Source organism: Oryzias latipes, chromosome 9 (genome assembly GCF_002234675.1).
Source record: "Oryzias latipes chromosome 9, ASM223467v1".
Taxonomy (NCBI): domain Eukaryota; kingdom Metazoa; phylum Chordata; class Actinopteri; order Beloniformes; family Adrianichthyidae; genus Oryzias; species Oryzias latipes.
Genome location: NC_019867.2, coordinates 5,686,358 through 5,712,269, shown reverse-complemented (window position 1 = coordinate 5,712,269; position 25,912 = coordinate 5,686,358). Strand labels below are relative to the sequence as shown.

General features: G+C 42.2%; 1 protein-coding gene across 2 annotated transcripts in view; it reads right to left on the bottom strand.

The window, feature by feature from the left end:
* Positions 1–8,095: 8,095 nt before the first annotated feature.
* arl15 (ADP ribosylation factor like GTPase 15) overlaps positions 8,096–25,912 on the bottom strand; it is a 103,006-nt gene continuing 85,189 nt past the window's right edge. For both annotated transcript variants that reach the window (XM_004072151.4, XM_011478867.3), the window contains exon 5: positions 8,096–9,543. In XM_004072151.4, the coding sequence (XP_004072199.1) occupies positions 9,391–9,543 (153 nt within the window). In that variant the 3' untranslated portion in view covers positions 8,096–9,390. The remainder of the gene's footprint in view (positions 9,544–25,912) is intronic.

Here is a 25,912-nt window from a genome sequence, read left to right as displayed (position 1 = left end):
AAGTCTTGCCATCACAAAACATAAAATAAAAATGCTCCATTGTGAAGTTAAAGTGTGAGTGGTTGACTTGTCAAAAACAAGCCCTGAACAAAAGCAGGTGCCGTCTGGCAGGCTCACACAGCAGTGTGTCTCTCCGTGGTTAATCCCGTCACCTGATGTTTAGGTTCTGTCCCGGGAGCAGCAGTAAACAGACGGGACGTGTCGCCATGTGATCCCGGGCTACTGGACTGCAGATGCCTCCTAATTTTCAAAAATGACCGATAAAGATGAAGGCATTCCTGATCACGTTCTTCTGTTTTGTCGTTGACAGTCAGACTCGTGAAATAACTTGTGAGTGAAATCAGATGCTCAAATTACTTCATTTAGTCTGCCTTTTTTACTTTTTTTTCTAAAATGGATGTTGAATATGGCGTCCCGCAGGGTCGGTGAGCGACTGCACTATTTGTGGCGGCACATGTGCCGACATCTTGAGAAGTCTTGATGTCAGCAGACCAAATGCTGAGCAAGCTCCTTCCAGCTAATGTCTCTAAGCCAAACTAAACTGGTTTCTCACTCGACCTTCCTGACATTTAACCCTAATCCTGAACACCTTTACCACTATTTCTGGCTGCAGCCGTAAGCTCATTCTCGCCATCTAACCTGCATTTGAACGCAGCCTGCTCCCTCAATCGTTTCCACTGTTCACTCTGGTCTTCTTCGTTTCCAGCAGGATTAAGGAGAACACTGCTCTCCTACCAAATATGGCTCCGGCAGCGATCAGTCTGTTCCATGCCGAAAGTTTGGAAAAACACAGGTGTTCCCTCTCTGCAGAGAACCATGTTTACTAGATCCTCCACACAACATGCTCGCCGCTTCCTCCTTTTTCATGGAGGGTTCTTAGAGCTGCAGGCTGCCCACATAGTGCCGTCACCGGGACCGCTTTCCCCATAAACTGTTTGGATTCAATGAGCTAATCCACCTCCTGAGCTGGGCTCGGAGCCACGGAGCAAGAGCAAACGGGCCGCTGTGTACCGGCCACAACAACACTATAGCCAAAGATTAAACATTTACAACATATTAGCCACTGATGAATCATTTGTGGCAGCACGCTTACTGCATGTTTGTTATCCCACTGCAATTAGGCAAAGAGAAGGAAATGACTGCCGCGCTAATATGAAAATGACGGCATTCCTTCTCCCAGTTTTTCACCCGGATCCGTCTATCGTGACGCTGTCACCACACCACCGCCAAAAACCCACAGCCGTTTGCAGAGAAACGTCCCGTTTCTCATCAACATCACTGCAAACAAACGATTCATTTCAACTAATCCATTCATAGCAAAATGTGTGGTTGTCTATTTTATTTATAGTCGGTTCATTTCGATCCGATTCACTGACCTAAAATCAATCCAGGACATCTTTGGCCAAAACTTCAACCAGTGTGACTCAAAGATATATACCTGGTTACTGAACAGAGCAGGTGAAGTTTTCCAGATTCCTTGTATTTCTTACAAGATAATAGGTCTCCAAACAAACAAGTGAACAAGAATTCTTCTCAAATCCATTCACATTTTAGTTTCCTAAAGTTCAGCCCACTGTTGTTTTTCCACATCCAAACGAGCCAAATGGAACATTATTAGCCCTTGTGCTATCCTAGGCACTTTAAAATTGGGAGTTGGGTCATCTAGACCCACTAGACAGTGCTCTGAACCTTCACTGGTTTCCATGGATTACATGAAATCTTTCCACCTTTATCCACCTTTGTCATGGTAGGAAGAACACGTCAATGTAAGGGTGGGGTCATCCAAGATAGCACAAGGGTTAAAACATTCCAGCACACTGTATGGTCACATGTCCTTGCTAAATTCATAGTTTTTTGATTTTGAAACGATTTGATAAAGGTATAGGTCGATTCGATCAACGACTTGCCTCAGACAGATTGATCTGGTTGGATTGTAGGAACATAAAATAATTCATCAATTAATCGTCACAGCCCTTCCTGCAAACTCTGCACAGTCCAGAGAGTGCATGGTAAAGACATCCAAACCCTCCCAGACAGGTAGCGGAACTGACTGGACTGGATTCAAGACCACGAAATGGGGATGAGCACGTCAAAGACTCACTCCAGTGAAAATGGTGTTTTTAGCATGTTCTTGTAGCATTTTCCTGATGATGGGGAACATCAAAGAATTTAAGATTCAAACTGTGCTTCTGAATATTTATTTTTTCAAATAGGGATGACAAAAACCCGCCGTTTGAAAAATGTGAAGTGAAAAGTGAAATGAGCAGAAAATGTGTCCCTGCTCCGCTCGATTTGGATGCTTCCACTTCCAGACAAATAGATCCATGAACGTCTTCATCTTCCTCACCTGAGCTTGTGTCTGGCTCTAAACTGTACGGCTGGATCTCTCCAATATTGCACGACTCTTTTTGTTGCACCGCTAATGTTATTCTGGAGTTGTGATTGGCTGCAAGTTAGCGGGAGAGTTTTAACGAAGGCATGATGGGATATCAGCAGAGGGTTTCTTCTGCACCTACTGTCCCTAATTACTAATAAACTCCTGCCGCTCTGCAGAAACCATGTCCTAAAAAAACAAAAACGACAGGCTAAAAATGGTAAAATACGAATTAAGAGACCACTGGAAACACTTTGAAAGTAGATCAGAACATTAAGGTCACGCTCAGATAGTTTTGGTCAGATACCTGCAAAGGAAAGCTGGAATCACCTGCATAGACGGGTCAGGAGCTGCATGGATGTGCACTAGCTGCCCCCCACAAAGCAGACATGAATTGGAGGAGGAACTCCCAAACGTGACTGGAGGGGAAGCAATAGTTTCCATATTTTGTCTTCGGTTGCAAAAGATCCAGCGGTGGCCACCACTACCGGTAATTGACCTTTTGGAGGAATGCAACACCTTCTCCTTGACTGACGTTTGCTTTTAGCTGTAGGATGGGGCAGTGGGCTGGTGGAAGGCGATAGCAGGAGGGGGGCCAGATCCTCTGCAGATAAACCGCCATGCCCCCTGTCCCTCAGACAACAAAGAAAGTGAGTGATGTTTGTCTGAAAACCAAGAGCCACGGACCCTCCTGTTTTGATGTGTGGGCCACCTGGGATGCGGGTCTCCATCAGCACTCTGTCCGAGGAGAGAGGAAGAGAAACAGGACTCACAGATCTTGTCCCCAGGACAAACAATCTTAGTGACAAGGCTGCTGGAATCACCCCGCAGATGGGGCTTTTCAACCAGGCAGGAAAAACAAGAGGTGGCCTGAGACGAATATCACCGCCAGATCTCCTCAACTTTCACAAAACAAAAGTTTGAGACGAGAACCCCTGCAACACAAACTCACAAAACAAAATAAATAGAAAAAAAAAGATGTTTTTTTTCAGCTTTCTTTTTTGTAAGCCTGGTTTATTGAGCATTTTGATTCTTTCATACAACATAAACACACGTTTCCCAGCCCCCTTAAGCTAAGTCACATGCAATAATAATAATTACTAATAGTTATAGACTGGTGAATGTCTTTCTTCTTCTCCTTCCCCTCCAGTTTTAAGTATCTGCTGGTTGAGTTCCATCGTTTAAAAAGTTGTTGGGAATATTCTTTTTTACAATTTTATCAAAGGCATTGTGTCATAGAGCTAAGACATTGGGGATGGTGGAGTGGGGCTCTTCCAGAGCAGCAGAATCCGTGGTGAATGAAATCAGTGCTTTTGCTTGACTGACATCTTTACTTTAGGGTTGGGAAAACCAAACATTCCTACGTGGGGACAAGGCTCAATTTGATGTCCGAGTATCTTCAAAATTGCCCCGAGCCATGACTTCCAGGACTCTTGGAGATTTGGGCATGACCAAATCATGCAGGTGAGGTTACGGGGAGTTTGTGAGTATCGATCACACCTGTCCATAAAATCTGGCTAGATATTTTCAGCCTGGATTTATTGTATTGTGATCTGTGGACCACCTTAAATTGTATTTGTTTGGAATTACCAAAAACACTGACTAACTCTAACTCTCATTTAGTTTTTAAATCTTGATATTTTTAGGCATTTTAGGATCGTTTAACCCGGCGAACAGCCCCCTTAACAAATAAGTTGAAATTCTTAAATGTGGACATTTTTCTTTAGATAATAATAATTTTAAAAAAAACAGTGGGGTAAAAAATGGCATCACCTTACGGAAGAAATTCTAGACATTTTTTCTAAAACTAAGAGGATTTTGCTCTTGAAAAAGGTTCTTGATCAGATTATAATCCTTGCAAGACAGAAAAGGAGACATTTTTGTCTAAAACAAGGTCCTTTTACTTTCTTAAGATTCAGTTTTTGCAGGAACAAAATTTTCACCTGAGCTTATATAGTTAATTTTTATATTTTTTGTTTGTTTGCTCATTTTTTTATGAATAAATAAATTAAAAAAACAGCAGCTTTTTTACAAAAAGTGGGTTATCTACAGTCAGAATACAATAATTTGATCCAAAACGTAGAAACAATCATCTTCTAAACCTCTTTTTTTTGTTTATAACACTAAAAGGATTTTATTAAAGCAGTTAAGCGACAAAAAAAGACATCTGAAAAAAAAAAAACCTTTCTTTTTTCTTTTACTCATCGGTTACAACCTACATTTTATTTGAAGGTATGGCTGCTTTAATTCCAGGAGAAAAAAAAACAATCAGAGGAGTTTGGTTTTAAAAGTATGAAGCAGAATTTCTTTTTAAATCTACTCTTAGAATTCGAAGCAGAAGGTTGAGTTCAGCAGACAGATCAGTCGCGTTTAAGTGGGTCAAATTATTTTCCAGAAACTCCCATATTAGTGAATGTTTTTTTTAAGCTTTCATTAACCAAAAAAAAAAAAAAAAAAATCAAAGAAAGTCTGGGTTACCAGTTACCATAAACTAGTGTGAACAAAGCCCCTTTTTGTCCAAATAGGTTTGGCTGGAGTGGAAGGAAAGGGCAGCTGTCTGGTTTGCTTCCTAATTTCCTCTGGAGATGAAACAACTCAGATAAAGACTAATTGAATTTATATACAAGTTTATTTAAGGGTTAAGTCTAAGAGAGCCACAAAGGGTTGTAAATGAAAGGGAAAAAAACACAACAACAAAGGTTAAGGATAATAAAAAAATGTTGCATGAAAGTGAAGCGGCTCACTGCTTGACAGGAGTGTAAGTCATTAGGCCTCCATCAGGTCTGAGCCATTCATTAGTTTTACAGCTTGACCACAAACCTGCAGGACGACACGCACAACAGGAGAGATTCCTCTCTCTGTCTTCACACTCAGCGTTAGGGACGTCAGCTCGGAGGAATCTCCCGCCGCACATCTGAAAACAATGATTTAAAGGCAAAAAAGGAAAACGCTTCTGCTAAGCCAACACGTACTTCGGGGGAAAAAGTACAAGAATAAAGTTTTATTACTAAAAAAAAAAACGACAAAGTGATGCAGAAACTGCTATTTTGAAAAGTAAAAATGATAAATGAGGAAATCTATTCATGTTTGAAGATTTCTACGGAGGCAGGATGTTGAACTGCAAAGACAAATAAAAAAATGTAAAAGCTAAGTTCCATTTTAAATAGAAAACTTTTTTGGAAAAAAAACAAATACAGGTTATAATTCAGGTTGTAGTTTGGAATAAACCAATGGCTTTGCATCATTTCGGTTTATGTTTTAGAACAGGTACATGTAAATGAGTCAGAAGACTGTCAGAGAGAAAACTGAATCTCTTCTCTCCGTCTGACAGCAGCCCGCTTTCCTTTTTCCACATGATGGGAGTGAGAGCAGCACCGGAGCTGATTCCTACGCAGCCTCACACTGTTGCAGGACTCAGAGGAGAGCCTGTTTTTTTGTGGGAGCAGCCCTTCGCTGTGAGGAGCCAACAATGCAGTGTCCCAGCTGTGGGAGGAAGAAGCAGGGGTACAGGGCCCAGATGGATTTCAGGGCAACATCTGTTCCACCTTCTGACAGCCTCTTATCAGCAGAAAGGCCGCTCCACACTGTGGACCAGAGAGGATGGAGAGGAGAGGACATTCCTCGCAGAGTTTAAGAAAACATCTCCGCTTTTGTTTGTCTTGTAAACAATGCTTGGGTTCCCTGTCAGGTCACACATTTGCATTTCACAAAGATGACTTGTTTATTCATCAGTTTGATCATTAAGCTGCTCAGCTGGGATGCATGTTTGACTATAAAAAATGGAATCAACTATTTTAGCAAAGGTTTATTTTAGGGCAGAAAACAGATGTACAGCTTTTTTTATTTGATTGAAATCGAATAAAAAAGTAAGGTCAGATGCATTCATGCTGGTAAATTCTAGCAGAAATTCTGTCTGCTTGTTTCTAAAAAACAAACAAACAAGGAAGCCCACAAACAAATCTAAAAATTGGTTAAATTCTTTATATTTTTAATAATGGGGGATAAAATTCTTCTCCGTTAGATTTCTGACTCCCAGTTTTTGCTGAGAGCTCTCCAGTAAACATAGAAGGCGCTGCACGTAGCGAGAGCAGAAGGAAAAAACAGCAGAAAACGAATGACGTGAGTGCAGAGCTCATGATGTCAGGCGCAGAAGAGATAAATGATAAACCAGGAAGGATGCAGCAGAACTGCGTGGTTGATAACAGATTGAAGCTTTGATCTCTGCTTATTTCATTAACTTTAGTTTTCTTTTAAGGCTGCCAGCACTTGACTTTGTCTTTTCTTCTTCTTCAATTTGTGGCCCTCAAGGCACCAATTACACCCTTCATTCTCCTGAATTAGTAATAAAAGCTCCTGTAGAGACTTGAACACTCTACATCAACTCGTCTCTGGCACTTTCGCCTCACAAAGCATCACGAGGTGATTAGGAAACCGGATTACAGCAAAACAATATTTAGTCTTGATGGATCTTGTTCCAACAAAGAACAGCGGAACCAGACAGGTGGGGCAGAAGAACCCCTGAAGCTGAGGGAGGGGAATGGCTGCATCTTCTTCAGGCAAAGTAAACCAACTGTACAGACAGCGTCTGTCTGCGTCTTTCTCTTGGGAGGGCCTTGCCCTGAGCCTCTTTCCTTCCCCTGAGCTCCCTGGACGTCCACCCTGAGGGAGGCTGTTTTGGTGGGACCGAAGGGAAGCAGAGACCGAGACAAAATCCGAGACAAAAACACGGTAATGAGAGAAAGAAGGGCTTAAAATAGAGAGAAAGTGAGAGTGACAGGGAGAGAAAAGGGGGAGCCAGATGAGCGCAGCAGCCCATGGTTTGTCTCAGGGCTGCAACAGCTTCCAGAGCTGGTGTGCAGCAGACTGAAGAGAAGCACGTCTGTCCCAGAGGCAAGGACTGGAAAACAGGATCAAAGAGTCGCCAGGGCAACCTGCATGACACACATTGTATTAAAGCCACACGGTTAATTTAAAAGTGAGGGAAGAAAGGAGGAGGCAGAGGTAGCACAGAGCCCAGTACTTTTATCAGGAAGTTCTGTCTCACCCCGTTAACTCTCCACTCGAAACTTTCTCCGCTTTGATCGCTTTGTTTCTGTCAGACTTTGGCTCCGTCTGCGTTTTCCTGCAGGTCCTCTTCCTGTCAGGTTTGCTCAGACGCACCTTAATTCACAAATCACAGACTCCAAAGAAAGATTTTCACCAGAGATCGAAAACCTTTCTGTCACCGCTTTACACTTTAAAGATGGTTTTTAACGTTCTTGTGGCATTTTTCTGATGATGGAGGACATATTTAAAAGAAATTGAGCTTAAAATGATGTTTCTAAATATTTCTTTATTTAAATCACTGTGAATCGGAAGCAGACGGCAAAAGAAGAAAAATGTAGTTGTTATTTAGAAGATAGTTGTTCACTTGTCGATGACTAGATCTTGGCTTTCCTCACTGCGGCCGTACGCCTGGATAGCTCCGATTTCAGGCTGGGGGGTGTGAGGGGCTGTAAAGGGATGATGGGACGTGTGGGCAGGCTTGCACCAAAGGTCCAGGTGATTTTCTAATGAACTCCTGCCGCTCTGCAGAAACTAGGTCTTAGGAAATGACATCGTAATAATTAAAAGATCACTGCAAACACTATTAGAAAAGCTCAAAATCCCCCTTTTTAAAAATAAATAAATAAACAAAAAATGCAACATTTCAGGTGATAATAAATGAAGCAACAGTGGAAAAACATTTCTTGTCGACAGATTTATTAGCATTGAAGCCAACATATGCGCTGATCCACTCACTTCTCACATCAGGTACAAAAAGTGATCAAAGTGTTAAAAAACCCGACAAAGTACAGAACAAAAACAGAGAGAGGTCAAAAGTTTTTGGTTTCTTAAATGCACGTTTGGACCGACCATGTGGCACTACGACTGCGACTTTCGGGGAGGGGGTCCACGTGGGGGCACGGCGGCCGAGGTGGCATGGGGGGAGCAGAAATGGGGTTGGGAGCGGATGGATAGGGGGTCCGGCGCGATAAACGGCAGACAGGGAGGGGTCTCCAGACAGTTGGAAGGCATTAGGGTGTCGGACAGACGCTTGTCAGAGGCAGCTGTTCCTGCGGCTGATTGATAGTTTGTGTTTCACCCCGATGAGAAACTGCAGACGCCGGCCTGTGCTGAAGGATCGTGTTCAATTCAAAAAAGAAAGAAAAAAACGTTCATATCTACAGGTAAAAGAGCAAAAGACGAGCACGGCCTCAACACTTCAATGTCTCCGTGGCTTTCTGTCAATCGTTAACATTTGGTCTGTGATTTTGAAAGAAATTCATATGACAGATGAATGCACAACATGTATTTATATATATAAAACGTTAATCTATGAGGTTCACATAAAATATAAGCTAAGTTTTACATTTAAAGCCCTCAGACTTTTCCAAATGAACCCATAAAGTCACTTTGCACTTAAGTCTCACAACTAGTAGCGCGTCCTTGTGCTGCACAGGAAGCTGCACAGCACAGGACGCGTCTCTATGTACATAATACTCCATCACATACTCAGCTACACTATTCAGATTAGATTTTTCGACGTAGTGTAACACACTGGCGTGTAACTACAAGGCTGCGCACTTCAGTGGGTGGATCTCTGTGGACAGAGGCTCTCAGTCCTACAGCACTTCTCAGGGGAAAACATCAACCGAGTTCACCAAACATCCTGCAAAGGTAGGTGTGTGTTCGGGTGTTGGTGTCTGATCCGATCACGTTGGCACAAACAGTGGTGAACCACTTTACAATTAAAAAAAGTTTGTTTTTTTGCTAAAACCTGCTGTCTGCCTCGTTTGCAGTCGTCATTATTCCTGCGAACTCCTCTACTGAGAAACGAGACTGCAAACAGTCTACAATACACACATCTCAGCGAGAGGCCAACAGCTGTTGTTTTTGCTAGTATGTACATGTTTGTGTTTCTGCGTGTGGTGTGTGTGTGTGGGCAGCAGCAGGATGTGGTGTTTGTAAGCCACTAATGTCTGCTAACATTAGCATCATATCCTTGCAGGCTCTGTGTCTTTGTCCTCCAACAGGTTAATGAACTGAGCGAAGCTCTCCTTCACCGCCACCAGGTTGTCGGTGCTGCTGCCTTCCAGGATCCAGCGCTTCCCCCGGGCCAGCGGCTCCAGCTCAAAGTACTTTTTAATCTGCAGAAAAACGGAGGGACAAAGATGCAAAAGCGGTCAGAAGAAGGATTTTAGACTATGAAGTCTAATTCCTCCCAAACGTCCTCATTTCACGAGCCATGGATGCGCAGTTAAAAACTTTTGCACAACGGCGTTTTAGGAGGTTTAAAAAAAACAAAAGAAAATTATTCAAAACAAAAGCATCTGTGTTACAGCTGAGCGCAGCATTCCTGCATAGCTTTAGTAGAAGTAGCTTAGAATAAATGCATTTTAATTCGGCGCCGTTCCTGAGTGCTCGTCGGCGCGAACACGAAGTTTGGAAGTGCCGCTCACGCCAGGTGAGCAGCCAATCAACCGCCGGCGCTTCAAAAACCTCCTCTCCATCACTTTTAAGTTATTGTCACTTCATTTTGGCCAATTAGGAAAAATCTGGTCCATTTTTGCAACTTTGGCTTGAAAGTGGAGTAAACAAATAAATAAAAGGAACAAAGTCAAATAACGAAGACTAAAGTCATTTTCATATGAAAATGATCTGGCTTTGCCTCTGATTCGGACCAGCTGATTCCAAAGCTCATATGTTGGCTTTGGCAGCTCTTGACAGAGGGGCGCTGTGACATTTGGAGGGAAAGCAGAACCAGCTGTTAAGTAGAAACAAATCTCAGCAGAGAGGAACACTGCCAAAGACCTCCACTGATGGATCCTGCAGGTTGTTATGGGTTCTGACATTCTCCATCTTCAAATAACGGAATCAATATTTTTGCTTAATGTGAACGGGGTCCGGCGATTCTAAATTTCAGAGCCAGACCCACGACGACAGAAATGTAGAAAAAATAAAGAACGGGAAAAATACGACAACGTTTCCTTTACGATGACATTGCCACAAAATGAATGATAAAATCTGAGAGTTTTCAGTAATTTGAGATCATTTCAGTGTCATCGGCAGCAGGGCTGGACGGCAAAGACCCCTTTGTTTTTGCGATTCTACTGTCTTACTGCGTGTATTAATGAAAATTTGACGCCCACCAAATACTCAACAACACTTTAAAATGTGCACACACCCAGTGAAAAAGAATTTTTGACACGGTGAACCAACCCCCCAAAAAATGATGACATCACAGCCGGAGAAACTGTCAGAAAAGGAGTGGGGCCAAAGGATTGGCCAGGTGTGAAATGATCACAGTTTTGCACAATAAGGGAATAGAAACCCTTTCTTTGAGCGATCTTCACATAATTCCACACAAATGCCGCCAGCTTAAGTCTTCAACCACTACCTTTGACCTCGGGAAGAGGCGGACATCGGAAATTTTCTTTAAAAAACAAACCAAAATCGTCTTTGGTACCAGCTCCAAATTTAAAGTCCTCCTGGGGATTTCAATCTATCGCCTCTCAACTCCTCGAGCATCATTGGGAAGCTGCTGCTTAGTATTAGAAGTTCAAGATATTTATCGGCGCTGGCGTGGCGAGCTTGCAAAAGTGGCGTTCCCCTGTAGCTTGCGCGTTGTTACTGGAATATTTTGAAAATGTCATACATGAATTCCTGGCTCAAGCTGAATGAAACAATATGATATACAGTATGAGCATATTAGGAATGTGGTCAACAGAAAAACCTCAGTTGCCACGGAAATCCCAAACTTTACCTTTGCTGTTTCTTCTAAAAATTACATACACCTGTGTCTCACCCCCAGGCCAACGGTTGCTATGGCGATAATTAAAAAGCAACCATTTTGAATAAAGTGTTGTTTTAATGAGAGTGGAAGGAGAATGAGGGGCATAAAGCAGCCTCTCAGCCAGTGAAGGCGGGTCACGCGTGTGTATATTTTCATAATAAAAGCCTGCAATCTGTCTCTGGCTTTCATGACACAGCTCTGTGCGATTGAACAAGTTCAGAATGACAGAGTCAAAATGCACAGCAACAGACTGAAGATTTGTGGAGACGGGTAACAGTGATGAATCCACGATGATGCCCGTCACGCAGCTAAATGACTTAGCTGTGTGACGGGACTTAGCTGTCCTTTCCGTGCCACGGTGTGTGGCACAAACGGGAGGAGAGGGGGAGTTTTCTCAAAGTCTGCTTAAACCCAGCCAGCCATGCCAGTGGAAGAGTGAGCGCAGCGTCTGTCCCCCCAGATCAGAGTCTCTGTCCGGGTGTAATGTGAGTTTAATGACAGATTAAGTCACCTCAGCCGCGTTTGGCCTGGCTAGAAAGCTGAGTGGACCCAAACAGTGTTAACAAATCTGTCTGGGTAACTTGAGCTGCCCTAGACCAGGCTCTGGCCGCAGACCTAGACTGCAGATGATGGGGCTTGTCTGCCCTGTCTGGCTTTTTTTCCCCCTCTGCCTATAGCTGTGGCCCTCTTCTGGAAGTGGCTGGCCCCTGCACTGGCAGACAGTCAAAAGGCCAAGAGTGACCTCTGTTCATGTGCAGACAGGCTCAGGCTTCTCATGCTTCCTCTCGCGGCTTCATGGCACAGATCGCAGCCAGCAGCACGTCACCCTGACAAGTCTTTTGCTCGTTACAAACGCACTCATAAAACTGCCAGCCCGAGATATCGAATAATCCTCCGTTCGCGCGCTAGTTAATTGATCCAAACACCTTCACACGGGCTACGTTTCAATGACGAGGCGCAACCAATCCAGAGATTTACAATTCTGCAACAGACGGCTAAGGCATGCTGACAAAAACACTCACTCAGTGTTATGTGACTGAAGGAACCCCGTGACCTTACAGGCGGGTGTATCCACGCTGCCAGTCAACAAGTGTGTCCCAAACCAGTTTCCCTGAGATTAAGTCGTCCTAAGCGCACTTATGCTTGCTTAAGGAATTGCGTGAGGCAGTGGGAACGGTAAGCCACACAAGACTTGGATTGCCAGATGGCTTCTTGGACGTCCACTGGGTCATTCCGTCTAGCTTCTTGTAGGTCATGCAGACTGGGGGCCTCTTCCTGCACATGGGAGAAAGCGGCTTATGCATGTGTGGGTCCGTCAAAAAATCTGTTATCATTCGGTCTGACTAGATTCCCACTGCTGGAGTCCATAAAACACCCGTTTGTCCTCTTGCTCTTTGAGAAACAGAGCAAACGTGGAATATCATAACAAGCCTGACGGGAAAGAATAAAACTATATTATTGTGCATAGAGAGGAACATAAGGATAAAAACATGTTCAGGAACCACTTTCTGTACACGTTCAGAAAGCAGAAATACAAATAAAAAGATGAACATTTGTTCTGTTAAACAGTTGTTTTATTCTTGGTTGATTTTGACTCAAAATAAAATATTTGAATTTACCTGATTAGGCCACAGAAACAGGGCACAAATATGTCAAATGGGTCATTAAAAAAGTATTTTTTCTGTTTCCTTAGAAATGAGATATTAAATAGCAGCCGAGGGCTGATTATAAAAGGCTTTGAATAAACGGATTATTAAAAAAGATATTTGGGAATTTGCGCATGCAGTGGTGTGTTAACCATCTATCAAAGAGGCGATAACACTTTTCCTGATAATCTGAAGTTAATTGTTCCAGAGAGAAACATTAGTCACAGGAGCAAAACCTTCAAGATCTTTCGCAGAACGTCTCTGAAACAAAACGTCAAAGCGGGTTCAGACAGCTCAGAGTTAAAGTTACGCTCAAGAACGTCAAACTTTACACGTCTCTGTAAGCGAGTTCATGACACCAACCCAGATGTGTGGGATCTAAAAGGAACATGATTTACAAAGCAGAGGTCCCGTGGAACGGCATCAGACGGACAGGCAAGGACAAACCGGAGATGTTTGTTCATGGAGCACCGTGTAATTCCAGAGTCCAAAGAAATTTACAGTCAAAGATGCAGCCATCTGGTGGACAGCGGAAGCTTGGTCAAAATGGGGTCATGGGACGGACGACGAAATGAACGGAGGTGTTTAATGAGAGATGACGCTCAAATGACAGTTTTTGGTGCCAAACCTCTGGGTCGTTTGTGTTTTGCGTAAATAAATAGACATTTAAACAGATATGTAATAACTGATGCTGATGTTAGGGTGTATTGCTCCAAATGTTTCAATTAAAATAAGAAAATTAAAGTTAGTAAATGCAAACTTTAGGTTCCTTGTTTTCCAACATCGCCTCAGCGGTTTTAGAGTTAGAGAGAAGTGCTGAGCAAGTATTTTTCCACTGAGTACATTACACGCCTTAATCCTGAATGCCAGCTATTTGTAGGACAGCAACAAAAATAAACTTGGCATTGAATTCTTTCAGCCTTTTTTATTGAATAATCCCAACCCCACAACTCTAAAATGATGAATAGAAATGATTTAGAAGAAAAAATAACTTTTTCATTCTTTTTCTTCGTCTGATTTGGCGATTCAGGTGACTCAGAGGCAACGCGCTCGGCTTAGTTTAAGCGTCACCTGCGGCGAGCCTGCTTGAGGCTCCTTAGGATGACGGATGGGCGTGCGTTGCACGTGCGTTGGGTGGCTCCATGACCTCTGCCAGATAACAGCATGTGGTCAGTGTTGCCATCAGGGCATCGGTCAAGAGGATAAACTGGAAGAAGCATAAAAAGCATTTACACCTGCTTACAAAGATGTGCTCTGGCCTTCTGACCAACTGAACTCATTGTTAAAGAAAGAGATGTTTGGCCACCTATTTAGAGCAAAGCTTCCCAGCATGCTTTGCTCAACAGACTTGCAATCCCCAAAAGGGATAGTAGAAAACCAAACGAGTTCACTTAAAAATGTGCTTTCAACCCCAAACTCTATGGTAGATTTCCATCAAAATGCAGAGCTGTCAAGTTATCAAATGTCTAAAAAGAGGAACTGCAAATAAACCTTGAGCAGTTAAGGTTTCATGATGAAACTTGGATTAAAAAGCAGCCACGAGTAACATGATTTCTTCACTGGTGATGAACTTCCTACAGTATTGGAGTCATTTTTAGGGAGAATTCAAATTTTTGAACCACTGCTCTGCGTGTTTTCCGCAGTACTTCAAAGTTTGTGCTGACAAATTTCTGTTAAGTGCTTTCTCCAATGGCAGACATCCAATGCAACAGAGTGCCATTAACATTCCATATCCAGGATCATTCAGATAAAAGCCCTCACCGTGGTTCAGCTGCTCCGTGCATAAAAGATCTGGGAAAGATGGAGGCAGAATTCACCAACAGCGGAGCCAGATGGAAACGATGTAGGCACACAGGATAAACTATTGCAGTGTTGTCAAATCAAAGGTGAAAGAGCCAGGAATTGTTGCCAAAATGCCAAATTGATCTGATTTCAATTCACAATACGACGACAAAAAGTGTAACTTTCGTTAAGAAAACTTTCAACTCTTACAAGAAAAACTAAGCAAGAAAGCAAATTTGATTTGCAACTCTTTTAAAAGAGCCTTCCCAGTGGTCTTTTAATTATGATTATGCCACTTTAGCCCAAATACAAAAAAAAAAAAAAAAAAGGAATTTCCTACAGCACAACTTCTGCAGAGCGGCAGTTATTTATTTATTTTCCTTACAAAAACTATTATTTTCCGGTTCTTAACTTCTAATCAGTTATTTGTACTATAACAACAGAGGTTGAGACCAATAAAAAATCCATAAGTATCAATAAATCAAAAGATGAAGTACATATCAGTTATGTAAGCAGACATACCATCATTTCAGAAATCATTATAACCTATCCAGTTAAAAAAAAGCTGTATATTCTCTCTCTATATATATATATATTGTGAAATTATTCAACAAGTTATTTTTACAGATTGCATAATAGATAATAATCAGGAATCATTGATTTAAACGACTATTGTTTTAATCTTCTTTAATGACTGACTTATGTTATTTAATGTTTTAACTTTTTTATTTATTTATTTTCCTTTATTTTGGTCAAAGTCAGTGTGCTTTTCCCAGCTGAACCAAGATGTTAAAGGAGAAGGTCCGTATTCTGTCAATGTTCTAAGGCTGGTGTTCCTTCTTCTGCTGACTGGCACTGATTGACAGCCATCCTTGTGGTTTTAACAGAGTTTATCAAATTCTCTGTTCTGTGATGTCTGCAGACAATGTTTATCAGGGTCCTTGTCTTTCTGCAAGATGTCATCAGCACAGCTCAATAAGTAGAGGTCAAGTTGTGTGCAGGTCAGAGGTCTGTTGAAAATCAGGGTCAAAGACAACTTTTAGAGAGACTGAAGGACCCAGACGCCATGATTTTCTTGACATTTTATTTTACTTTTCTACCATATTTATTACTGTGTCTGTTTGCTCAGATGTCCGTAATCAAATACTTCTCAAAGTCTTCCATGTTGGTTTAGCCAATCGTAAAATTGACAACCAGAACCTTGGACCGGTCGTTGGTCCGTGTTTTTTGACGAATATTTCAGTTTCTCAACCAGGTGTTTTGAATTTTTTGCTGATTCAGTCAAATCTGAGCTTTCTTTGCAGTTTTGTCATTCCTTCCGGTCAAACTGTCACTCAGATAAACAGCAGATCCCTGGATATTTTTCCTTTGCTTCATTAGAGCTGGTTTGTGTTTTTGATTCACAAACTTGATGACGTCCGCTGGTTTATCCGTCTCCTTTCTCCTGGGGAGCGGATAGCAGGTCTCGATGTCGTTTAGATCCAGGGAAATCCCTGTCGCTCCACAAAGATACCGTCCCGCTCACCAGAGTCAGAATCAATGTTAGTGTTAGCTCCATTAGCTTTAGCTGCGGTAGCCTTGACCCGAGATTGATCTTCAATCCAGTGATAATCAGGTTGTTCATCTTGGAGGTCCAGGTCATCCACTCGCTTCTCGAATATATTTATCCTGTTCTCTTATTCTGCATTTTGGTCTCAAAATCTACTGATCTCTTCAGCTACCTCCAGAAACGTTGCTGGTTCCGTTATCAAGACTGTAACGTGCTCAGTTAAGTCTTCGAGTGCTTTTTTTATGTCTTTGTTGTCACTTGTCGCTTGCCGTTTCTTCGGGGCCATGGTCGACTCTCTTATTTGCAGTAAATTTGTGTTAAAATAGGCTTTAAGACGGTGCTAACTACAGAGTGCAACTGGTGTGTGTCTGTTGTCATTGATTTGACAACACTGACTGATTATTATTTTAGCCCAGTTTGAATGAAGGAAGTTGAATTCATTCTTACGTGCTCTTAGTGTCTTATCAGGGATCTAAGTTTCTATCAAAAGTGTAGTGTATAACACAGTAAAATATAAGATGTGATCATCGATACTCTGATTTTTACGTGCTTATTTTCCATGAAAGTGTCTAAAGCTTCACCGTAATGTCCGAACATCTGCAAACAGTGAGCAGGAGAAGGAAGCATTATGGGGTCGTTCAGGGAGGGAAAGTGGCATACTCAAATATCCAGGACAATCAATTATGCCATCTCTTGACATGTTGGCCCCTGTGAAGATATCAGTCACTTGGAAAGTGGCCCACACTGGTGACTCATTGAAACGGGAGGGTAATGTGAGATCCACTCACCTTATAATAGATATGCTTTTGTTTGCTTTTCCGGCTTACCTAAAGAGCCTTAAAGACATGAGAAAGCCTGGAGGTCCCCAGGAGAGGAACGCTTAGCAAGCCTGTGAAAAAACAAACACTTTGCCACAAAGTGAAGGAGGTGTCAGATGAAACAGCCTATTGGCCAGTAAGTTAACCTAAAGCCTGTTTAAGCGAGGGTGTAACAGCTTCAATAATAGAGAAGTGGTTTTGAATCTTAAAGGTTTACTGCCCCATGCCCTGTTCAGAGACGATAATGACCCGATCACCTGTTCAGTGAAAGTGTTTGCAGAAGGTGAGGCATGGACAGTATACACCAACACTACAACCTTTTGCAGTTTTTCAATTTTAGTATCACTTTCTTTTTCTCTTTTACAGCGATTGTCGCTGATGCCACACTAATGAAAACAGTGGAATATCCGAGTTAAAAAGCGATTTCCTCAACAGCGAGCAGTGACCATTCCTCAGCCGAGACTGTTGACTATCTGCAAGTCTGTACAAGTTTCAGACAAATCTGATGTGACCTTTTGAAATGTCGCTTCCTGGAAAATGCACGACAGACTTGTTTCAATTACTCCAATTGGAGTAAACAAATGAGAGTGCACAGTGTTCCTTGAATAACAGCACAGACTGCAGATTTGGTGTTCAGGAATAGCCAAGCTCATAATTCTAATGGTTTTAAAGCTCCAAGGAAGCTGGAATTGCAGAGAAGGTGGATGAAGATCAAAAGATAAATAGACCGATAGACTGCCGAGTACATTTTTAAAAGCTTTGGATTTTTATGTGTTTCTTTGTGAACAATTCCAAGGCTTCCTCAAAAAGAAACCTCTGGTTCTGCCTTTAGTGGACTTGTTTAAAACCAAGAAACTTGGTCAAGATTTAAAATTTTTTTTCTACTTATGGAAAAAAAAATAACAGTAATAGTGTGCAGAGGTAATTGGTGGTTCAACAAAGACTTAAGATTGTTGCACAACCTTTTCTCTTCAACTGGTACTTCAGAGAAAGTGCAGATGAAAAAGCGCTGGTTGTTATCAAGAAAAAATCCTTGACGAAGAAGAAAAAAAACCCCCAAACAAATTCAGTTGTCTTGGCATTCAATGAGAGCTCTTCAGATTACAGTTTTCCCATAACAGGCCTATGTTGTAATTATTTCCATTTGTTGTAATTTCTGCCTGAGAACTCAAAGTCTGGAGCTTATCCAGTGAAACTTTGGAGCATGTCAGACTCTGGTTTTATCTCATGTCTCTCTAATGGTCTCTAAATTGAAAGACAAACAAAGGAGAATAGCTAATATGGTTTTGCAAAACAACTAGAACTAAAATAAAAAGATGTCTTAAAGAAGATCAAAGTGGAGGAAATAGGCTATTCTGTGCTGAAATCAAAGCTCAGAATGGAAAAGTTCATGTAAAACACAGAGATTTCAGATTTTCAGGGACAGAGAAATGCCTCATCATGCTAGGACAAAAAAAACTGTATTTAAATAAGTTTAAAAAAATTAAGGCTGGATTCAAGTATAGGAAGTATTTAAGTTTCATTTTCACCCTTTGGTTTGCAGGGAAAGAATCCAGGCCTGTCTGCGTGTCCAAAGGATCAAGAGCATTCTGGACTTTATCCAGATTTGCAGAACTGATGAAACAAGAATTCTGTGGCCAACTAATTTAAAGGTTTTCAGACACAAGATACAAAACAGTAATGATTTTCAATTAGCAAAAGTGATTTCGCTATTTTATCATTCAGACATGATTACTGAAGTTCTTAAAAGCAAAAATATACAATATCTGCTCTAACGAAGGGCCAAGAAATAGAAGTGATAGGAAAATATTCTCTATTTGTAATGCTGCGTTCACACCAAATGGGATTCTCGTGTCAAATTGATGTCCACCGGCTCTCTTTTGACGTGTCCAATTTGCTGCGCAACGCTTGTCCAACTCTCAAAAGTACTGTATATCTGTATATCCATAGAGTCAATGCATGGAAGACACAGAGACGTAGAGAGATCAGGTTTCTTCTTTTGAAGAGCTCTATGAGAGTATCGGCAATCACGTCTCCATGTCTGGGTTTGTGAGCTCATTCAGAGACTCTCCCAGTCCGCAGAACCTCTGATCAAGTCTCTGTTCATTGACTTATCACTAAAACTGGATGCCCATGACATGCGATTAATGTTCAGTGTGAACGTTAAGGAGAAGGTAGACATAATGAACTTTGAAGTTTAAGAATGAGGGAACGTCTTGGCGTGGCGGGAATTTGTTTTTCTGTTTATTTGATTGGATCTTGGACACCCCTATGTTGGTACATACCTGATTACCACATTTATTATCTTTTCACAAAAATGATGTCAGTAACACATTTATCGTCATAAAGGTAAAACATTTTTTTTGGGCTATTGAAACGGAGGAAAAGCACCAGCACCAGCTGCCGTCCTCTCAGTGGATAGAAGTGGATGTCTGAGAGGGGCTTAAAACTTAAGTCCCCATGTTGCAGCAGAAAATCTGAGCTGCTTTTAGATTTACTGTCCTGTTCAACTCAGGTGAGACCCTGGCTTCTCCCTCGTGGAGCTCAGGAGAAGCTGAGCAGTGATTCACTTGTAGAACACTTATCTTCAAAGTCAACTGATCGCTGCCAGATCAGAGCCCCCCCCCAGAGGAACCGTAAATAAGGATGCACGGGGACGTCCTTTACAGACTCATGCAGTGTTCTCGGTGGAACAATGCTACTGCTTTTGAGAGCTAACTAATGTTCTTTCCATATCTGTAGGAATTCTTTGAACACAGCTGATGGACCTGCATGTGAAGACTCCCTTTTGCACAATGAACACACATTTTTACTCTGATTTTCAACGCAACAATGAATCTATGGGGTTTTTGGAAAAAAAATGGATGAACTCCGAACCATCTGGCTGCTACAGTATGGAAATAATGCACACTTTAAGTCAGGTAAAGGCAGCAGCTTTTGTTACCACTCCACCAGAACCCCACATCAATTAAACAACAAAGTACATTTGTACAAGGACATTTCTGTTGTCTAAATTCATTTAGACATCAAGGTTACTGTTGAAAACTCTGATTTTACAGTTTGAAAGCATGAATGGTTCTTTTATAGTGTAAGAGGTCCAGGGTGAAGGGAAGGAAAACATCCTCCCTCTCAGGCAGGATGGAAAGTAATTGGCAGGTTCAGTAGCTTACTGTGGCCCCTTCACCAGGGGTTGACCTGCAGGAGACTTAAGAAATTTAAAAGACCTGAAGATCTAGGATGTGTCTGCAGCAAGGGAGACAGGGTGCCCATGTTTGTCCAGCCCTATTACAGATAGAGTAACTCAATTTATTAAACGCCAAAAGCTCCCTGACAAGGAACATCTGGTCTGTGGGACTTGAACGGGTGATCTGGCGATCAGCCCATGCTCCCCGCTGCAGAGGCCAATGTACCGGCACCTTCCCCAAAGCCCGCCCTTTCTCCCCTCTTCTTGTGAAGGGGGCCTGCTTTGCTATAGCAGCCCACACAGAGGGCCTTCAAAGCCCAGGAGGTCTGTCACAAGCTACCCCTCCTCCCCCAAAGACTCCCCTAATGGGACCCTCCACCCCTTTCACTCGGAGGCCTCATTTTCATGCTCCACTCCTGACAGTTGACCAGCTTGAAAGCTGCAGCGGGCCCCCGCTTTAGCACGCAGCACGCGGCATTACAATCAAAGTCCCCCCGCCCTGCAAAAGATTTAAACCATGCATTACTGAGGTCTGTACACTCGTTCACACGTAGCCACCCGCCTTCATGTAGACACACACGAGGGTAAACTGTTGGGTCACCTAACTTAAAATGTGCTTTTTCTGAGCTTTCTGATTGGGTTTACCCTCAACATTCGTATTTTAATAGTCACACATTTGGTGTTAAGGAATCCATGACGTTTACAAAAGTATTATGTTTCATTTTATTCATTCGTCCTTTTGTTGCATTTTCAAAATATCCTTTTTCATGTTTTACACTGTTTAATCTTGCTTTTTTTTTTGGTCGGATGTTTCATTTTAACTTTCACAACCAGTTGGAGGCATCGTTTGGGCTTCCCAGTGAATTCCACAAAGGCAAACAGCAATGATGTGGAGTCAAACACCACATGTGCATTTCCAGGATTAAAGCAGCAGTCATGGTGACAGCACAGTGGTCAAAAGTGAAACATTGGGTCACATTAACCCCCCCCCCCCCCCCCCCCCCCCACACACACACACCCATTTCTTTTAGAGGTCATCTAAATTCAGGGGCACTTTCTTTAAATGGAAATCTTCAATCTCATCAGTGATGACACTTTCAGGAGCCTCTGACAGGTATCCTGCTGAAGCCGACTCCTACAACCTTTTGTTTACATGTGGACAGCTTTGATTGTCTACTTAGTCAATAAAACGTGGGATCTTGAACAAACAGATTGCTTACTGTTGATTAACATGTTGAACTATTTTAATTCAACATTTTTTTAAATAAAAGTTGACAATAACTTGGAGTTTTCTCGGTTCAAAGGGAGATTAAAACGTACGAGAACCAAGACATTTACCGAAACACATTTTTCATTTCACACCTTTTCTAAAGAACTCTAAATTATGATTTGAAAGTTAATAAAATTATAATCTGTATATTTGTAGAAGGATTTTTATAATCCCTGAGCATAAAAGTTGTCTAGGTTCCTTCAAAAGCAAACATTTGCTTTGGTTGGAAACTTTATTTTGTGTACCATAATCAAAACCAAAAATATGTTTAAAAAAAAAACTAAAAAAGAAAAAAAAGTAGCATGCAGTGGTCTAATCCAAAAACAAAAGACAATCATCCATGGTCTTCCTGTCGCTCTATAGATAAAAGCCTCCCTCCATCCTCTTTGAATTAACTACCCGTCTAGTATTTATAACTAAGCAATGCTTCAAAAAAAAGGTGAAGAACAAACCTATCCAAGCTTGAGTTGAACTGTTGGACAATTCCTACATTATTGAAACACTGCTGTGCCATCAACCTCTCAGCAAAAAGAGAAATCTGTCAGTTTGAGTTGTCAAAAGGGTACGTTTCAATGGAAGAAAACCTCAATGGAGGGGAACCCCCAGAGATTCACAGCGTTTGATCCGTGTGAGTCAGCACTGGAACCTGGGGGTCAAATCACATGCTGAATAGGCTTTTCGGAAGTCTTGTTCTAACTAGTGGCAGCCAGTCGTCCGACCCTGCTTGACCAGTAAACAAAGGGAGGGCTACTGACCACAATTGGGACAGGGCAGTTCCTTTCTCCTTCAGTGGAAGGTCCAGTCCTGAATAGGGTCTGGCTGCCTGAATTGCGTTCCAAGCTGATTTGGAGAGCGAGGACCCGCTGGGGTCAGGGTTCAGCAGCATTTGAGGCAAGCTATGGGAAAAGGAGAGCACAGTGCCTACATAACCTGTCGACTGCCCTATCACCCAGAGTGCCCCTTAACCTCCCTGAGGGACAGACCACCGTCCCAGGAATGACAGGATGAGAAAGGCCGTATGGGTGGGGAAAAGGAAAGAAAGCAGAGATGAAGGTGGGCGGGAAGACTGGACTGTCAGGATAGACAAAGATGTAAGAGTGATATACCATCAAAGAAACAAGAAGCTTTTAAGTAAAATCGCATTTTGGCCTTCAAAGGTCCAGCACAAATTCTCCAGAGGGTAATCCGTATGTATTGTGACCGATTGTCTAACCCTCACCTCCCAAGAGGGAAGGAATGCACATACTTCTGAGACGACTTCTGACAGAAAGAGCTGGCATAAACTCAGACAAACACGTCTCATGCACGTGTTTGTGCCCAACATGGACGTTTTCATCATAGAAATATATCTAACTGGACAGACGAGCTCTGCAGTTATCCGTTAGATTCTGGACAACAGAAACAGAGATGAACTGGCATGTGCACCAGTTTACTTTATTCACTTATGCAACTCTCCTGAAAGAGCAAAGTGTGGATTTCCAACAAGCTCACTCCTGACTAACAATAGTGGTTGCCATAGAAACAACAACTCAGACCGACTCGGTCCAATCACTGCTTACTGACTGTCTGGTTCCAACAAGGCGGTGTCTATATCGCAAAAAGAATTGTTGAAGATTTAGATTGCCATTTGTTGATTATCACATTGCTACTTTTTGATCTTTACATTTTTTACTTATTAAACAGCAGTTTTTTTTGTAGTTTTTTTTTTAAAACAGAATTTCACAAAGAAATTCCTTCAAAATCAATATTGCAAGAATGCAGACGAAAAAAATGACGTCAACTGTGAGCAGTTAGAAGAGTTGTCTAGAATAATCTGGCACAAACTCTTGGACATTGTTTGCAAATGTTAACAATTCAATATAAAAGATGTATACTTTGGTCTATTTCTAAAAGTAGGTCCACTCTTTGCTCAGCACAGTCAGAGCTGACCACTAACCTACGACCTTTTTCCAAAAAAACAGTGAAAAAACACAGCAAGACTGACAGAGGGGATGCATTTAAAACGCAGAACAACAACTAACAACAGCTGAAGGTGATGACAGCTCAAACACAATTTTTATTTCTTTTTTTAAGCACTGGCTAAGCAATTAACTGACAGTTTACTAACAGTTTTATAGTAAGAGTCAAGTGCTCTGTTGGAAGATGAAGCTGTCAACGCTGCATGTTAACAGAGAGGAAAGAGTCATCTAACTGCACATGGCAGCGCCACTGGCTGGCTGGAGACACCTCTTAAAAAACCATCACGCGCTGCTTTACATGGAATGTCACACTTCAGGGTGCCATACAGTGCACCTCATCAACTGACAGGAGGTAAAAGAAACACTCAGACTCCACCGGATGTTCTGCTGCTCCAGTGAAACGACTGCAAACATGTCTGTGTCAGATGACCCTTCATTTACAGCCCGTTTCAAGTCAAACCTTCATCCTAAAATGTCTTTTTTTTTAGGATTTAGGTGCTACACACACATAATGTCAGTAAATATACATATATATATATTTTTGTAATTTCCCAAATCAAATCTTTGTTTAGCCCTCTGAAAAAAACTGGAGTCACAACAAGTACAAAGCTGGTGTCAAGGAAATTAGCTCGTTGCTGCTGGCTTCTAAAACAGGAAGTCAATTATTAGTCATAAAACTAAAGATCAAACGAGCAAACGCCAGCAGAGTCAAACTAGAACTTGCACAAACCTTTCATATATCTGAGGGGGGGGGAAGCGTGACCCCATTTAGAAAAAGAAAAACTATACCTTGTTGAATTCAATTATGTCAATAAAGATCTGATTTCTTTTGATGTGCATTTATGAAAATGCACGTCCTTCATGTGGACACCCCTGAGGTCCAGTTTTTCCTTACCGTGAAGGAGGGTCTAAGGACAGGGATCCCCACTTTAGTTTGGTCTGTTTATTTAGTTAGTTCAGTTTAGTAGAATTTTCCTATTCAATTCTATTTATTCATGATCCTTTTGATTTTCTGTTTACTTTACAACTACCGTTATAAAGCCCATTGAATGACTGTTGTTGTGATTTTGGGCTATATAAATCAAATTGAATTGAAAATTGAATTGATTAAATGAAACTATTGTTTACCAAAATGAATGAATTAGAAAATGTTTTATGAAATACTTAGGGGGCTGGTTTCCAGTAAGCCTGTTCGTTGTTCTCAAACATCTCAAATGAGCGTTGCATTCAGACCATTGTTGCAGTTCGGTCGCACCGTTTGCATGACGTGGCCACGAAGCGATGCGATAAACGATGAACTTAAATCTGCAAGGGCACCTGCTCCTCGTTCATTTTTCCACTGTAGCAGCAACTCACCAGGCTGGGGTTGGAGAGGGGAATTGGGGGCAGGGAGGGTCGGTTGCTGACCAGCCTCAGTCTAGACGGCTCAATACGCAGTTGACTTTTTAAACCCGCTTGTCTGGAAAAAGACCAGACGTGAGGTAAGGGGGGGGGTGCGCTGCAGCAGAGAGGTGGCGGTGATGCATTTTGGCTGCCATCACCAGCGGGTTTGATGCGCTCGCAGGGAGAGAAAGGGCGACGGGGGGGGGGGGGGGGGGGGGGGGGGGGGGGGTGAAAAAGAGAAACAGACAGAGGGAGAGTAAGAGGCGCTATCGGAGAGAGCTATCAGAGTCACTGACTGTGGCTCCATTGTCAAGGTCAGTGAGCCGCGTAGCCGCCCCCTCCCTTCTGTCTGCTTTCCTGCTGTTCATCCCTGTCTTCACGCTCAGTACCACCATCAGTATCATCTGCTCATTCAGCACCCAGTGAGGAAATGTGATCTAAGTGAAGCCAAACAATTGTATAGCCACACTCTCATCACCGTCGTTTGGCGAGTGTTTTCCAGTCTCCACATTTAAGGAGTGTGCGATTAGCACAAAGGCAACAAGCCATCTTTGACAATTGGGGGGGGGTGCTGCCCTTTCCACTACCCCGACAGGTTAGGTGAATAAAAACACCTCGGAGGGGCTTTCTGCAGATGCCACATTGAGAAATGGGAAAAGGAAAAAATTCAGTTGGCATAGTGCAAAAAAAAAAAAAAAAAAGCTTTTACTGAGTAATTAATAGTCTTAAAAGTACGACTATTTCTAGTCTGCAGCAGTGTCGCTGATGAAAAGTGACACTGCACAATGATCTCATGACTGGCAACAAGGCAGGGCTTTTGGAAAGTTTCTGAGATATGAATCTGCAGAGAAAAGAAGTGGAATGAAATTGGCTCACATTTGCTTTAATCGACGATATTCTTTGAAAAAACTGCAAACAACTTTCCCGCAATGCACAAAACTGCGGCATTCTGACTGCAAATAAATCTGGATGAAAAGACTGAGACGGGTCATCAATCTCACAGACTGCCCTTGTGGTGATTAAGCTCTGACCACGGCCTACTCCAGTGATGAAGTATGTGGAAAAAAACAAAGGGCAAGCCAACGCAACACTGACATGCTGTGCAGCGTCAGGCACAGCATCACTTTTGTCAC